At 30.8% G+C, this 16,486-nt stretch overlaps 1 protein-coding gene across 1 annotated transcript; it reads left to right on the top strand.

The window, feature by feature from the left end:
* The first annotated feature begins 431 nt into the window (after nt 1-431).
* On the top strand, nt 432-10,634 carry LOC100807481 (kinesin-like protein KIN-14I). Its single transcript, XM_003534171.5, has 24 exons — nt 432-696; nt 1,020-1,234; nt 1,795-1,867; nt 2,057-2,188; nt 2,260-2,498; nt 2,626-2,953; nt 4,729-4,828; nt 4,916-5,097; nt 5,210-5,325; nt 5,468-5,570; nt 5,832-5,984; nt 6,099-6,245; nt 6,333-6,539; nt 6,803-6,967; nt 7,038-7,145; nt 7,255-7,395; nt 7,476-7,670; nt 7,797-7,923; nt 8,030-8,232; nt 8,320-8,502; nt 8,738-8,830; nt 9,154-9,351; nt 9,836-10,107; nt 10,237-10,634. Exons 2-24 carry the CDS (start codon nt 1,077-1,079, stop codon nt 10,421-10,423), a joined length of 3,810 nt encoding a protein of 1,269 aa, XP_003534219.1. The 5' UTR covers nt 432-696; nt 1,020-1,076; the 3' UTR covers nt 10,424-10,634.
* Nucleotides 10,635-16,486: the final 5,852 nt, after the last annotated feature.

The following is a 16,486-nucleotide window of genomic DNA, read 5'->3' as shown; positions in this document are numbered from 1 at the left end:
ATTAAATTTTTTAATATTTCTTTTGTATTTTATAAACCTAATAACTAATTAAATTTAATTTACTAAATAAAATATTTAATGGTTTTATATACATTAATTATATATTAGATTTAATATTATTGCATAGTCAACTTTATTTTCATATGTAAACATAAAAATACAGATAAAAAGAATACTACCGTTTCTTTACAACGGTAATAATTGCTATTTTTTTTTAATATTTTTGAATATAAAATTACCTGTGAAGTAAATAATGAAAGAGTTGAAGCTTTTCATTTGGCCGTATTACCGTTTGGTCTTATTGCTTCCAACAAACACGACTATTAATTAATTAATACATTTAAAAAAAATGGGTAAAGAAAATTGTTGTTGTTCTAAAATCTCACTCTTCATTTTATTCTTAGCGAGAAAGGAAAGGAAAAGAATGAAAAGTAGCATAGTAATTTTGATGAACGATTTTTCCAAAGCCTCGTTGGCACATCGCATATAATTCACTCGTGACTTTCCCTCTCTCATTTCACCAAAACTCACTTTGCCATTGCTTTCTCTCATTTCATTTCATGTAAACCAAATTGAACTGTCACTGAGATCTCTCTCTCTCTCTCTCTCTTCTATTCATTGCAACACACAACCTCTCACTTTTCCAGACAGACACCAATGTTATTGTAATTCAGACACTTCATTGCTGTCACAAAGGTTGCATTTTTTTTTGTTTTGAATTTCTCAGCATAGTTTCTGGTCAATGCAAGGTTGCACCTGGAAATGGGTGTTTTTGGTTCTTTAAAGTTTGTGACATTTGTGGATCTTATGTTTGTTGCTTGAAGCTTTTTCATTCCTGGGTCCGTGTTGTTTATCTTTTCCCTTCATCATTAGTGTGTTTTCGAGAACAATCATGACACCTTTTCTCTTTCATTTTGAGCTTGGATTCTCACATGGCAGCAAAGGCTCTAATGGTTGCTGTTATTTATTTTTAAATTGTGTGTTCTTTTGACTCATGTTTGGATCTTTGTGTTATGCAGTGAAGGGAAAATAAGAGCCAAATTTGTTAAATTTGATTGAGGTAGATTGAAAGAAAAATGATCACTGATGTGCCCCCATCTATGTCTCAAAACGGTAGGTCAAGCAGATATTCCTTTGGCTCTAGCAATGGCAATGGTGATACCCCTGCACAAAATGGTGCTGCTGTTATCAATGTTGATGACTATGATAGTGATAGCTCCAATTTTGCACCACCGTGAGTATCATCCTTTCTTTTGGATATATTAAAAATTTGATTTCCCCCCCTTTGAAATGATGATGGGCATTTTAGTTTTAGAAAACTTTATTTATTTGGCTTAAATCTAGTATATTTACTTTTTCAATTATAGTGTATTACAGTCTCATGTCATAATCTTCTCAGGTAGATTGTAAAGTATCTTTGATGTAAAAAGTTATGTTTTGGATTCGAATCACAGAGAAATTTTACTTGTTAACCTGTAAATTTTATTTTCCTTCCTTAATACATTCTACAACATTCAAATAATACTTTTAAAGTTATAACTCACACTTTCTTGAAACTTTATATCAAACTCTGGGAAGTTTAACCTCTTGGCAGACATTTATCCACTTTCATTGTATGCATTCAAAACATTATGCATGAACACTGTTCCTATTGACAATGATCAATTGCAACATGGTTTCTTGCCTTTCCCCCTTGAACTGAGTGGCTAATTTTATGTCAAGCAAGAGAATTTGCTGTTTTCCCATGTGCAACATTATCCATTTTGTAACTTGGTAATGATTTGTTTGTTGCAGCACGCCATCAACTATGTCAATGGCTGTTCCAGCAGAACTTGCTGGAGCTGTACCCTTGATCAACAGATTCCAGGTGAGAAAATATATGTTTTAATCTAGACATAAATATAATTTCTTCAAATCTTATTTTTCCCTGTTAGTTTTGTGTCTCAATGATTTGTCTAACGAATTACCTGAACTAATTAATGATGGTTTGAAGTTGTTTGCTTTTGAGCACAAACATTTGATATCACCACACTTATGTTTATTTTGTTTGTCATAGGTGGATGGATTTTTAAAATTAATGCAGAAACAAATTCAATCTGCTGGGAAACGTGGATTTTTTTCTAAAAGATCTGTAGGGCCCCAAGTTCGAGAAAAAATTACATTTGAGGACATGTTGAGTTTTCAAAAGGTAATCAAATCAAATACCAGTTATTTTCAAAATATATGTGGTATGAAGAGCTAACTTACCAATTTTTGTAGGATCCAATTCCAACATCACTGCTCAAGTTAAATGTTGATTTAGTAAGTCGGGCAACAAAATTATTCCAAATAATTTTGAAATATATGGGAATTGATCCATCAGATCGTGTAACTCCAATAAGCTTAGATGAACGAGTTGAGCTTGTAGGGAAACTGTACAAGCAAAGTTTGAAACGACCAGAACTCCGAGATGAACTTTTTGTTCAGATATCAAAGCAAACAAGAAATAACCCCGAGAGGTATGCAACATTTAGATTCAGTATTGAGTGTCATGCTTCATCTTTTTTGGCCTTTATTCATTATTCATTGAAGCTATATCAACTGTGGTTTTTGCACTAGTGATTAATATGTGTCTCTCAAAAATAGGCAATACTTGATTAAAGCATGGGAGCTCATGTATTTGTGTGCATCCTCAATGTCTCCTAGTAAAGACATTAGCAGTTATCTATCAGAATACATTCATAACATAGCAAATGGTGTGGGTACTGATTCTGAGATCCAAGTCCTTGCATTAAATACATTAAATGCTCTAAAGCATTCTGTCAAGGCTGGTCCCAGACATATAATTCCTGGGCGTGAGGAGATTGAAGCTCTGTTGACAGGGAGAAAGCTTACAACTATAGTGTTCTTCCTAGATGAAACATTTGAAGAAATTACATATGACATGTCAACCACAGTTGCCGATGCTGTTGAGGTTCTTGAATCCCTTATATACTTCTCTTTGCATTTGCATGCTTTCCTAACTCATGTATGGTATGTTTGTTAACTTTTGAAATAATAATCTTAAAAGTGATAGTAATGGTTATTTATAATTGGTTGACATTGTAAATGTTTTGACACTAACAGTGCATAGCCATTAAACTAAAAAAAATGCCATGGAAGATTGAAAATTCAAGGTGAAATTTAAATAGGTAAGAGACTATGGGGCTTGATTGAAAGTGATTAGAGAAAAAAATTTAGTCTCTTGAATCTAATCAATCTAATGAAGGTAATTCAGTTTCATTCCTTTTCTATTGAAGGCTTTGGTCTCTTTAAATCAACAACTTGAAATGTGACATCAACTCTTGTATGTCTATTTGCATTTGCATACATTTCTAACTGATGTCAATATATAGGAAATATTATGGAAGATTGAAAATTCAAGAATGTGAAATAGATACAAGACTTATGAGTGGCTTAATGAAATTAATTAGAGAAAATATTTAGCCTCTGGAAAGAACTTATTCATTCTAATGAAGGGAATCCATATGCATCCAATTTCAAACCTTTTCAATTTAAGACTTGCAGTTGCTTTAAATAAAAAACTGAATATTCAGGGCTTGAGCCAGCAAAAGCGTATTAGATTTTAGATGGGTATTACTAGAATTATAATAATACCTTCATGTTGACACTTAATATTCAAGTTTCATAAGGGTGGTGGAAGAGCATCCAGTAAATTTTTTATTTTCCCCTTTCTCTAAGCTTCAAATCAAGGACTGATTGATTCAATCAACAATTATTTTTGAATGAGGTTTAAATTATCAAGAATGCTATCATTCAATAAAATGAATAAAAGCCTGCTAGTGATTATCACTTGTTACTTTTCTCTACCTTACTATTTTACATTAATGTTTGCATTCAATAAGATGACAAAAGCTATAGGCTAGTGTTTATTACTTCTCTGCGACTTACAAGTCCTTCTATGGACTCTATGGACATGATACTTAATAGTTAATAGTACCATTAAAAATACACAAATAGCCTTTCTTCTCTTTTGTTGAAATAAATAAAACGAAATTGTGTAACAATATTTATATTTTTTAGGAAACTAAATTGCTAAAAGGTTTTGAGAATGGCACCAAAAATGTTTGTTCATGAGTTGGGTCTTGTTAATTCATGAACAGCTGTGCTTGCAGTGATCAATATGGTATCTTTACCTTTTGAGGAAAAAATAAACAAATGAAAGCTGTAATCTCTAATCAGTTATGTTAACTAGGTGCGTAGTGTTGACTAAGTTGGGAAATATATTGTTCATTGGGCAAGGGTTTCATTTGGTGAATTTTACTTCAGATTCTATCAATAAGAAGAAAATTGTTACCTGCATTATTCGTTTATGATGCCACCTTAAAGTGTTTTTCATGGATATGCTCTGTTTTCTCGCATTATTTTACTGCTTTGTTATCTAATGGATAGGCAGCTCACTTTTCTAACATAATCTCGTTATCTGTATTTTTGTTTCTTCTACTTGATGTGTCCTTTTGATTGCATTACATATTTGGTAGCTGCTAAATTGCAGCATTCTGTTCTTAAACTTGTTTGATAAACAGAACAATGTATTTGGTTAATTAAGTTAACTTCTTAAAAGGATGCTATATAGTGTTTATTTGTTTACTTCTTTTGAAGTTCTTGATACCCCAAACCCTTGTGTTTGTGCTTTATACCATGAAGTTTATATCCTTTTATTCCTCACTCAACATATATTTACTCCAGGAACTTGCAGGGCTCATTAAACTGTCATCATATTCCAGCTTTAGTCTATTTGAATGTCGTAAAGTTGTTACTGGCTCCAAAGCACCTGATCTTGGGAATGGCATGTCTTTTTTCCTCTCCTTGTTTTTGTTATATTATAATCAAAGCTGAAGTTAATAGTCTTACAGCTTCTTTTATTGTTACTCAGAGGAGTACATTGGGTTAGATGAAAACAAATATATTGGGGATCTCCTGGTGGAATTCAAAGCTGCAAAGGATCGAAGTAAAGGAGAAATCTTGCACTGTAAACTGATATTCAAGAAAAAGTTATTTCGCGAGTCAGATGAAGCTGTGACAGAGCCTATGTTTGTGCAATTGTCTTATGTACAAGTATGCCTTTTCATTATGAAACCTTACCTGATGACAAGTATATCTAGTTTATGTACAAAGCTGCAATTACCTTCAAGTTATAGATTTGCTGATACTGGATGTGTTGTTACAGATGCAACATGATTATATTTTGGGAAATTACCCTATTGGAAGGGATGATGCTGCTCAGCTCTCTGCATTACAAATTTTGGCTGAGATTGGATTTCTCAACACACCAGAATCATGCACGTTAGTGATTTTTAGTGTTCAATTGTTATTAACTACTTCATAACGGTGTTTAGTGCCATTTAAATTTTATCCTAGTGAGTGAACTTGTTAATTTCTATTTTCTATATCCTTATGACACTGATGGAGATGCTGGATTTCTCAGTGACTGGAATTCACTTCTGGAGTGTTTCCTGCCTAGACAAATTTCAATGACACGAGCAAAACGCGAATGGGAGTATGACATTCTTTCTCGTTATCGTTCATTGGTATGGGAAGACTATCTATTTATTTGTCTCTGACCTTCAATTAGTGACAATTATGAGAAATTTTAATTTTAATTTGTATATTTAATTGTACTTAATCTTTCGTTGTACACATAGCTTCAGTCATTTTCCACTTTTGTTTTAGTTTTAAATATAAAAATTCTTATTTTCTTCTAGCATATACTTTATAGTAAATGAAATATACTGCTGAGTTTCTTTATATTTTTTCCTCCACTTACATAATGTTTTTTTCTCTTTTATTAGGAGAATCTGACAAAAGATGATGCGCGGCAACAATTTCTGCGTATATTGAGAGCACTTCCTTATGGAAATTCTGTTTTCTTCAATGTTCGCAAGATTGATGATCCTATTGGACTTTTACCTGGTCGGATAATTTTGGGAATTAATAAAAGAGGGGTATGACTAAATGAAAAACTAGTTAAACTAAACATTATATAGTTTATCATTACAATTATTAAAGAATGAATTGTGCTTTTAATTGTGTGCCTTTTCTTGATCCATTGGCTATAGATTCATTTTTTCCGTCCAGTTCCTAAGGAATATTTGCACTCAGCTGAGTTGAGAGACATAATGCAATTTGGAAGCAGTAATACTGCAGTCTTCTTTAAAATGCGAGTTGCAGGTGTTCTCCACATATTCCAGTTTGAAACCAAGCAGGTATAATACCTTTGTTGATGATGTCACACAAACCCTTGTTTCTTTGGAATTATTTTGCCTCACTGATATTTTATCTATTTGTTGTAGGGAGAAGAAATTTGTGTAGCTCTTCAGACACATATAAATGATGTAATGCTGCGCCGTTATTCGAAAGCACGATCAGCTGCTGCTGGTGGTGGTTCTCTGAACGGAGACATTTCTAGTAATTCTAAACCTCCTAATATGGAATTATACGAGAAGCGTGTTCAAGAATTATCAAAACTTATTGAAGAATCTCAAAAAAATGCTGATCAAGTAAGTCTTAACTTCTAGTTTATAATATAGTATATTATGCTGGTTGTATTAGGATAGTTTCTAGTTGCTTAGTAAATCAAACCTAAGACTTATTTTCTTCCCTTTGTCTAGTCAAAGTTGAGGATTGATACTAGTTGCATTTGAGTAAAAACAAAGAGGCTTGCATCTGCCTAAAGTTATTAGGACACTTTATGTTCATATCATTTTGGATGCCTAATACATGCTTTCTAGTTAATAGTTATATCCTAAATGATATTGAACAGCTGCTTGAAGAATTACGTGTGAAGCAAAAACAAGAAGAGAAAATGCAAGAAGAATTGGATGATTTGAAAGAATCCTTAAAAGCTGATAAGCAAAATCTGGATGCAGTTACAAGTGACCGTAATAGACTTTTATCATTATGCAATGAAAAAGATAAGGAACTACAGGTAATGATCAATGGGTCTTTTATCTCTGCATTATTGATCAATTAGTCTTACTGATTGTACAATCTAACAGGCTGCTATTCTAGACAAAAGGAATATGGAATCTAGGATGTCCAAGTTAAATAATGCGGTGATAGAGAACACTGCCAAAAAGGATCTTGCTAATGCTGGAAATAGACAAGTAAGATACTCCATGAAACTGTTATTTATGCATTGACTATTATCTTGTTGATTAATATTGGTGATTTTATTTTCGTGTATAAACTATGGACTTTGTATGGTACCAATAGGTGACTCAAAAGCTTGAAGATGAGCTAAAAGTTTGCAAATATGAGCTGCTATCAGCCAATGAAACTATCAAAAGCTTGAAAAGTGAAAAATTGGTTTTGGAACAGAAGTTATCTGCACTTCAAACGAGGAATGCTGGAGAGGTAATATAAAAAATTGAAAATTGCTATTTAAAATTAAAAAAACAATCAATTTGAGATGATGGTGGCTGTTGTAATGCCAGATTAGTTCCCTTCAATGGAAACTTGAGCAAGAACGCAAAGTTGTGAAGTCTGAAGCATATGAGCTTGAAAGAAAGATAGAAGGTTGTAGGCAAGAATTATTGGTTGCTAAGGCTACCATTTCAATGAAGGACTCTGAGTTGGCTGCATTGCAGAATAATTTGAAGGAATTGGAAGAATTGAGAGAAATGAAAGAGGTTTTAATACTTTTATTTCATTATTATCACTGCTCCAATTGTATAATAGCCAAATATGTTTCAATATTTTGTTTATTTTTACTTTATTGTGAAATTTAAAACATATGAGCATGCTTTATGATTTAGGATATCGACAGAAAGAATGAACAAACAGCTGCCATACTGAAAATGCAAGGGGCTCAATTAGCTGAAATGGAAACACTTTATAAGGAAGAACAGGTTTTAAGGAAGCGCTATTTTAATGTAATAGAAGGTGGGTGATTGAAACTCTTTAATTTTGGAATCAAGTCTATGAGTATGTGTTGACATACATACATAACTGATCACATATTCAACCTTGGAACTTGGTTTTCTTTCAGACATGAAGGGCAAGATCAGAGTTTACTGTCGACTAAGACCTCTTAGTGAAAAAGAGATTGCTGAGAAAGAAAGAGAAGTTCTTACTGCCACTGATGAGTTTACAGTTGAATACCCATGGAAAGATGATAAACTGAAGCAGTACATATATGACCGAGTTTTTGATGCCGATGCAACTCAAGAAAGCGTATTTGAGGATACAAAGGCAAGTCATTTATCATATTTATTTCTTGTTTATGGGAACATATATAACTTACACTCATTATCAATTTCTCGTGGATTTGCAATGCAGTATTTGGTGCAGTCTGCTGTAGATGGTTATAATGTTTGCATATTTGCCTATGGTCAAACTGGCTCTGGAAAGACATTTACAATCTATGGATCTGACAACAACCCTGGACTTACCCCTCGTGCAATTGCAGAACTTTTTAGAATTTTAAGAAGAGATAATAACAAGTATTCTTTTTCCTTAAAGGTAACATATCTAAAAGGGAGGTGAATAAAATTTCATTTCTCTTTTCACGTTAAAAATTATGTCATTTGATCAATGTACAAAAAGTATTCAACAGGTAAATTATTGAAGAATTAAGTTTGAATACATTATTGCTGTTGAAAAGTTTATATTGTCCTTTTCCAATTGTCTTTTTTTTTGTCTAAAAGTTTTGCAAAATTTTCTTATCTTTTGCTGATTTCTCGTGTCAATGATGCAGGCATACATGGTGGAGTTGTATCAGGATACCCTTATAGATCTGTTACCAAAGAATGGAAAGCATTTAAAATTGGATATCAAGAAGGATTCAACGGTAATTATCTATGTTGTCATTGCTAATTTCAACGTGTAAATATTTTATATTACTTAAATGAAAAACATTTCAAACCAGATATTAAGAAGGATTTAAAAGTGTTTATTGGTGTGCTTTGATTTCTCAGACAGAAAATTTACTGACCTTCGGCTGTGATAAAATCCTCATATTTCACTCAGCAATGATTTCACCCTTGTGGAAACATCTCAAAATAAGCTGAGAGAATTATAGAACTTAAAACTGTATAAAATTATAGAATTTATACATCATGGATTATTCTCAATCACAATCATAATTGTTCTATTTTGAATTTTTGGTGTTAGGGAATGGTAGTTGTGGAAAATGTGACAGTTATGTCTATTTCTACAATTGAAGAATTGAATAGTATAATACAAAGAGGATCTGAACGACGACATATATCTGGAACCCAAATGAACGATGAAAGTTCAAGATCTCATCTCATTCTATCGATTGTAATTGAAAGTACCAACCTTCAAAGTCAGTCAGTTGCAAGGGGAAAGGTATATTTTACATTTCTTTTCCTTTCAACAACAATAATATATCATCTTTTAGAAATAGGACTAGAAAAGTAGAAGACAGATAGAAAGAAATGAACTTTATTTAAGTGCTCTTCTCTATTATTCTAAATCAAGAGAGGGAAGATGAAAAGGTATGAAAGTAGAAAACCAAAACAACTTAGATGTTTTGTTTTTTTATTTAATTTTAGAAACTGAAAAAGATAATACCAAAAAAAATTGAAATGGATTTTTATATCAAACAAGTTTTTCCGTTTTGTTTAGTTAAAAACTGAAAATAGTTTTCAAAAATAGGAAACAAACAGGCCTTAATTTCTATTATTTATTTTTTGTTATTTCTGCCTCCTGGTTAACCAAGCTGGAAATCAAGGAAAATGTTTCTTCATTGTTAAGCAACAATATGGAACATCAATTGTTTCTTGAGCTTGAGGCATGTGCTTACTTATTTTATGTTGGATTCAATATGCAGCTGAGTTTTGTGGATCTTGCTGGTTCAGAAAGAGTGAAAAAGTCAGGTTCTACTGGGAGTCAGCTTAAGGAAGCTCAAAGCATTAACAAGTCATTATCAGCACTTGGAGATGTTATTAGTTCTTTGTCTTCTGGTGGTCAACACACACCATACAGGAATCACAAGTTAACCATGTTGATGAGTGATTCACTTGGTGGTAATGCCAAAACTCTCATGTTTGTGAATGTTTCTCCTGCAGAATCAAATTTGGACGAGACAAATAACTCTCTTATGTATGTTCTTTGTCGTTTTCTTTCATTATAATTATTTTATTATTGTTGAGATCTCACATCAACTAGAGATCTCAACAATTAACTTGAAAAGTGTTTCTATTGTTCTAACACAATTCCTCTGTTATTTAGGTACGCCTCACGAGTGAGATCCATTGTGAATGACCCCAGCAAAAATGTTTCCTCAAAAGAGGTAGCACGACTGAAGAAGTTGGTTGCATATTGGAAACAACAAGCTGGTAGAGGACTTGAGTATGATGATTTAGAAGAAATTCAAGATGAAAGACCAACTAAGGAGAATGGTAATGGCAATAGGTAAAAGAGGAGTTCACAAATAGCTACCAAGAGATTGGATTGATCATAGGGTCTCTATTTTCTTTTTGGAATGTTTAATGATCATTTTATCAAACTGTATATCTTTTTAGAGGGATCTAGGCTGTATAGTTGAATCTTATGTATATAGTATTAATCCTTTCGACTCATACACATATAAGTATATATTCATTATTCTATATGAATATTTCTTACCATCAAAATGCGCAAGTTTTGCTAATGATTGAATATCAAAGAACTCAAACACATATAACTGATACAAGTGCATTCATTTTTTTTTATTCATTATTCTATCCAAATATTTCTTACCTTCAAAATGCACAAATTTTGCGAAAGATTGAATATCAAAGAACTCAAACACATACAACTGATTCAAGTGCATTCATTTTTTTTATTCATTATTCTATCTGAATATTTCTTACCTTCAAAATACACAAATTTTGCTAAAGATTGAATACCAAAAAATGCATTCCATTTTGCTCGAGTTCTTAAATAGGAACTTCATTGCCTTACTTCCGAGGATTTTTTTTTTAATTGAATAAGAATTAATACTTTTATATCATCCAATAATTTTATAAAATATAGTCTTAATTCCCTTATCTGTTTAATTATAATTATTTATTATTTAAATTTTTGAATTTTATAAAAACTAAAGATGAATCAAAATATAATAAAATAGTTTTTATATATTTAATATATATGAATGTAATATTAAATAATTTTAAATTAATATTTATTAATAAATATGTTTTTTATAATATGTATAGATGAGAGATTAAATTATACTAGTGTAACTTTGACTAATTATTACATTGTTCAATAATTTTTAATTGAATAATATTTTCTTATAATCTATCATTGGATTAAATGTTCATTTCACATAGATCATATATAGAAAATTTCATATTAATCCAAAATTATTTATTATTTCATTCATACAAATTAAAATTCACATAATATAAAATTTTCAAAATATACTAAAATTTGAATTTTGATTACTTTCTTATTATTATTTAAGTTTGACAAAATTTGACACGTACAATCTTGACAGTATGTAAATATAATTTAACAGTCGAATTGATAAAAATTACATTTTATATCAACTTATAAAATAATATAATAATTGATTAAGTTATAATGCTATAATTTGATAAATTCTTTATTATTATTTTTTATTCTTTCAAATTCAATTCTGTTTTATTTAGTCCTTCAAACTTAGCAAATACGCTTGTAGTTCTTTTTCCTTGAGCCATTAGCATGCAACAAATAAGAAATAATGAATTCGATCTATATTAATATATACCTATAGGTATATTAATATAAATCGAAGCATGGTACGTACAAGAAGATACCCAGCCCGCCACATTAACTACATCATCAGAATGCAAAAGAGAAAATCCTTATATCTAATTACCCAACTATTAATGGTTATCGGTTAGTTTTGAGTTATGCTGTCAATGTTACATAAATAAAAAATAACCACATATATACATCCTTCCCCTGCCAAAGCAAACCAGAAGTGGTCTACAAGGCACCACTACTAGACATGGATTAACCGCATTCCAGAAAATTAAAGCCAAATAAACTCATCCAAGTACCAAATGATGTGTATTTTGACTTTTAATTGAGAATTTAGCATGATCAAAGTTAAATGATCAATGTACTTATAAATACTAAGGAAATCTTTCGATGTCGTTGAATACATGTGGAATTATCTCTCTCTCTTCAAAAAAGTACATATACTAATCCTGGCATGCATAATGTATGCTTCAAAAGGGGAATTTAAAATGAATATAAGAAGAAGAGAAAAATATTTCTATTTTACAAAAATGAGGCAATGGCATACACAACGTGGTCTTTCTTCGAGTTTTTGTCCAAATTCAATTAAGAAACAAAGAAAAAAGATAAGCACTCGCGCACGTGGTGTATAACCCATGGCATGCCCACCAAAAAGGTTCAGAAGAAAAGCTAAAATTGACCCTTTACTCTTCCTAGATCTACCGACACCGCCCCATTATTTGTTGCCACCTATTTCCAAATCTTCTTTGCTAGTAATAGATTTGCTAATTATTGTCTTAAGATGTACTTGTTCATTAATTAATTAAATATATAATTACTTGGTATATAACTTTATTAAATATTTAAAGAATTTTTTTTACCATTTATAATAATTTTATCTGATTCAAATAAAATTATTTTCAATAAAAAATATTTGTGATCTAAACAAGGTATACTATTTCAATACATTATTTCTTCGCTTGGTTGCATCAAGGCATAAAAGCTACAAATTGAAATACATAATATAAAAGATAATAACACAGTTATCACTTAAATTTTCAAAATATAGGTGACTTTCAATTCAACATGAGGAAGACATGAAGAAATAGTTTCCATCGTTGCAATAAGAATCTGTCGAGAATTTTTCAATATTGACAACTCTTGTAACAATATGATGATACTTGTGAATTTTGTATAGACGGTACAATCCTACTCGTGGTGTAAACAGATACGGTGGTACAAAGGCTACAATGGCTGCTTACACTCCACAAGAAACATGACATTGAAAGGCCACAGTATCTGTACGTTTTGCTCTTTTGTCGACCTAACTGAACTATTTATTATAAGGTTAACAGTCATCTGATTATAATCTTTGGATACCTTATGTTATGAGCTAAGTAAATGATATATGTGGAGTAAACTGTAAAAAAGTTTGATTTCAAATTGCATTTCTCCATCATTCAATTCTTCTCTTCTCTCTCCATGGATTTTTTTCTTCTTCTTTTGAATAAATAGTAAATACACCATCCTTTAGTTCCAAATTATTATATACGTATGATAAGTTAATTGATTTTTTTAATAATTATTTTAAAAGTAATAATTAGAATAACATTTTATTGATTGACAATATAAAAACGTAATTATAATATTTGCTCGTTAAACTCATTTTTTTACTAACCCTTTCCCTCGAAATCTTGATAAAACGTCACAAGGTTTAGCTCTAGGTTGGGACCAGAGACAACTAGGAGAAAAATTAGATAAATAATTTTTAAATCATGGTAATAACTATTTGATGCATTCAAACAAATAATTTATTAATAATAAAGGCTTTTTAATGTACGTTTTTGTCTATATATCATGACAGAACTTTATATATAAATATATTTGTTATTAAATTATGCACTACTTTATTTAAAAAAAAATAGTAAAATTATGTATGAGTTGTCATTCTTTACTATTTATTTATGAGATACAAATGTTAGACGCCAGCTGGGGTCAAGATACCCGTGTGGGATGGATAGGTTTTGCTAAATTGTTATGAAAAAAGAAAGAGATAAGAAAGTGATATGACGGTTTGCGCACTTAGCTTGAAGTAGTTAGTGGCTTAGTGGTGGCATGGCCTTGATTAATAATGTGGTGCTTTGGGAGAGGAGAGAAGACCACTAATAGCGTATCTGGTTGATGTAATTGAAATTGTTTTAAGGTGCTCTCTTACCATATCATTGCCAAGCTCAAATTGGAAAATTTTTACACTACGACTACCACCAAAACAAGAATATAAAAACAATAGAGCTCCATAACAAGACGAAACATTAAAGATCCCACGACCCATATAACAACATCAAAATGAAGATTATGAATAGGGATGTAAATGAGTCTAGCCTTTTGACTTGCTTGTGGGAAAAAAAATGAATAGTTTAATTTTCACTCATTTAAATTTAACTTGTTTGAAAAAAACTAAAATTTGAGCTTGACTTATTTAATTTATTTGTATCTTGATTTTTTTTACTTTACAAAAAAATCATAAATTATCTTTTAACTTTAACAATTTAGTATTTAATAAAACATTTTAATACTAGATGATAATCTAAAAATAAAAATAAGTGTTAAACATGTGGTATGATATTAGGACATTTATGTAATTTTAATTTTTTTTATGTATATAAGGGAGCTATTCAAACATTTAATGTTGAGTTTGTAAAATTTGAATTTGAATCATTTAAATAATGGAGCTCAATCTCAAAACTTAAATTTGTTTATTTAATTAAATAAGTGGGCTTGATAGAAAATTTAACTAATCAAGTCATTCACAAAATAGCTAGGTTCATTTACACCTTAATGATGAGGAACCAAGTATGAAGCAACCATCTATTCCACAATCCGATTGAATTGACAATTCAGAAAAAGCAAAAGTACTATTCAGGGGATTGAAACTCAGCTTTTTAAGCCATAATTTGCTCTTATTTTCTCATGTATGTGTGCAGAAAAGGTTTTGGACTTTGGTTTCGTCCATGTCGTATCGATCTTTCATTCTCTATATATGGATAGGAATTGAATTGTATAATATCATAAAAACGTTCGTTATCTTACATGATATCGACTTTAGAAAACAATATGGTTCCTTGGGTGACACCCACTTTCCAATTAAATCCCACCTACGACGCACCATTTTTTGTCGTTGCCTATCAATCTTCAGAAAATCGATTTGGTCTAATTTGCCGTTCTTACATTTTGTTCTCATTCGGTCAATTATTCTTTGGCTCCCCATCACTTTGTGCTATCCGGCCTTTTCTACCCCACATGAGTCTCATCTTTTTCCCTGCTTCATTGTTTCAATCATTTTACATGTTGCATGTGCTTAAATAAAAGTCATGTATTGCTAGCTTAAAAGCAAGGATTGGCGAATCTATGAAAAATAAACACTATTAAAAAAATAAGCTTTTAACATTGATGATTAAAGACTTTCAACATCGATTATTAACTAATGTTGAAACTATCAACGTTAATTTATCAACATTAACATCGATTGTTTAAAAATCGATGTTATTATAACAAAAAATAACATCGGTTTTTTGAAAAAACTAATGTTGTTTTTGTCTTATCAACATGAGTAAAAAATCAATGTTATCAGTAAACAACATCGGTTTTCTTAAAAATCGATTTTGGTAAGAAGAAAACAAAATCGATTTTTCAAAAAAACTTATGTTGTTTATTGAGAACATTGGTTTTTTTTGAAAAATCGATGTTATTTTATGATTTATTTTTAAATATCGTATTTATTTTTTTAATTAACAACTTGTAGTAATTAATTTATATCACAACTTATCGTTCAAAGTTGTATAAAAACATAAAATCAACCATGTACCAAAAGTTATAAACAAACTATATCAATATATCGTGCACCAATAGTAGTTATAAACATTTCTAAACAAAATAACATTATAAACAAAAATTTACAAATCGATAATATATTAAAGTAGTAATGTACTTTAATTACAAACAAACTCATAATAAACTAAAGTTAGAAGTTGTATATGGAAACTCAAATATAATTTGAGAATCAAATTCTGTGCATGGGCAAAAGTCCTTCATCCATTTCCAATTTTTGTCTTCCTATGATGATTATAAACTATCCTACACTCTATCCCTTCCAAGTTCAGATGGATGAATCCTGCAACAACTTTCATAAATGAGTACATGGTACTCGACATATCCTGAAATGCAAAAGAAATCCATATTAGATAATTATATGATATCAAAATTTGACATACAGAGAATAATATTTAATTACTCATCAAACTATTACAAGTCACTTTGTAGTCAATCAAAAGGACAGTAAAAGTGACTGAGTTAGGAACTTGGTGGTACAAGGAGGGTCATTTAGGGAAAACTTTTGATTCAGAGCTGCTTTTGAAGATGGTGAGGAGGAAAACACTCTGTTCATGGTGGGTCAAGGTGATCTGATGATTTCTAGTGAGCTCATAGAACTCTCTAAGTTCTGTCCATCCAGCAAGTAGAGTTGGACTCACTAGATCTTGGTTATATGTGACAGAGTGCATGTTGCCACTAGAGTGTAGCAGATGCCAAGAAGGCTCTAGTTCACCTTCCATCTTACCGTAAATGACCTACTCACTTCACCGTAAAGCTACATTTAACAAGAAAATTAATATAAACAAAAGTATTGTTATATATCAAATCATATTTGTTTTAGAATAATCTTGAAATAATTTCTAACTTGATCAATAATATGAACAATGTTGAACATTTCATT

This window comes from Glycine max, chromosome 9 (assembly GCF_000004515.6).
Source record: "Glycine max cultivar Williams 82 chromosome 9, Glycine_max_v4.0, whole genome shotgun sequence".
Taxonomy (NCBI): Eukaryota; Viridiplantae; Streptophyta; class Magnoliopsida; order Fabales; family Fabaceae; genus Glycine; species Glycine max.
This window is presented reverse-complemented; position numbering and strand designations above follow the sequence as displayed.

Bases quoted from the DNA above. Each gene is read 5' to 3' on its own strand.
- LOC100807481 (XM_003534171.5), top strand. From the start codon at position 1,077: ATGATCACTGATGTGCCCCCATCTATGTCTCAAAACGGTAGGTCAAGC. The intron at 7,146-7,254 runs GTAAGATACTCC...TGGTACCAATAG, and splicing joins CTAATGCTGGAAATAGACAA to GTGACTCAAAAGCTTGAAGA. The intron at 7,396-7,475 runs GTAATATAAAAA...TTGTAATGCCAG, and splicing joins AAACGAGGAATGCTGGAGAG to ATTAGTTCCCTTCAATGGAA.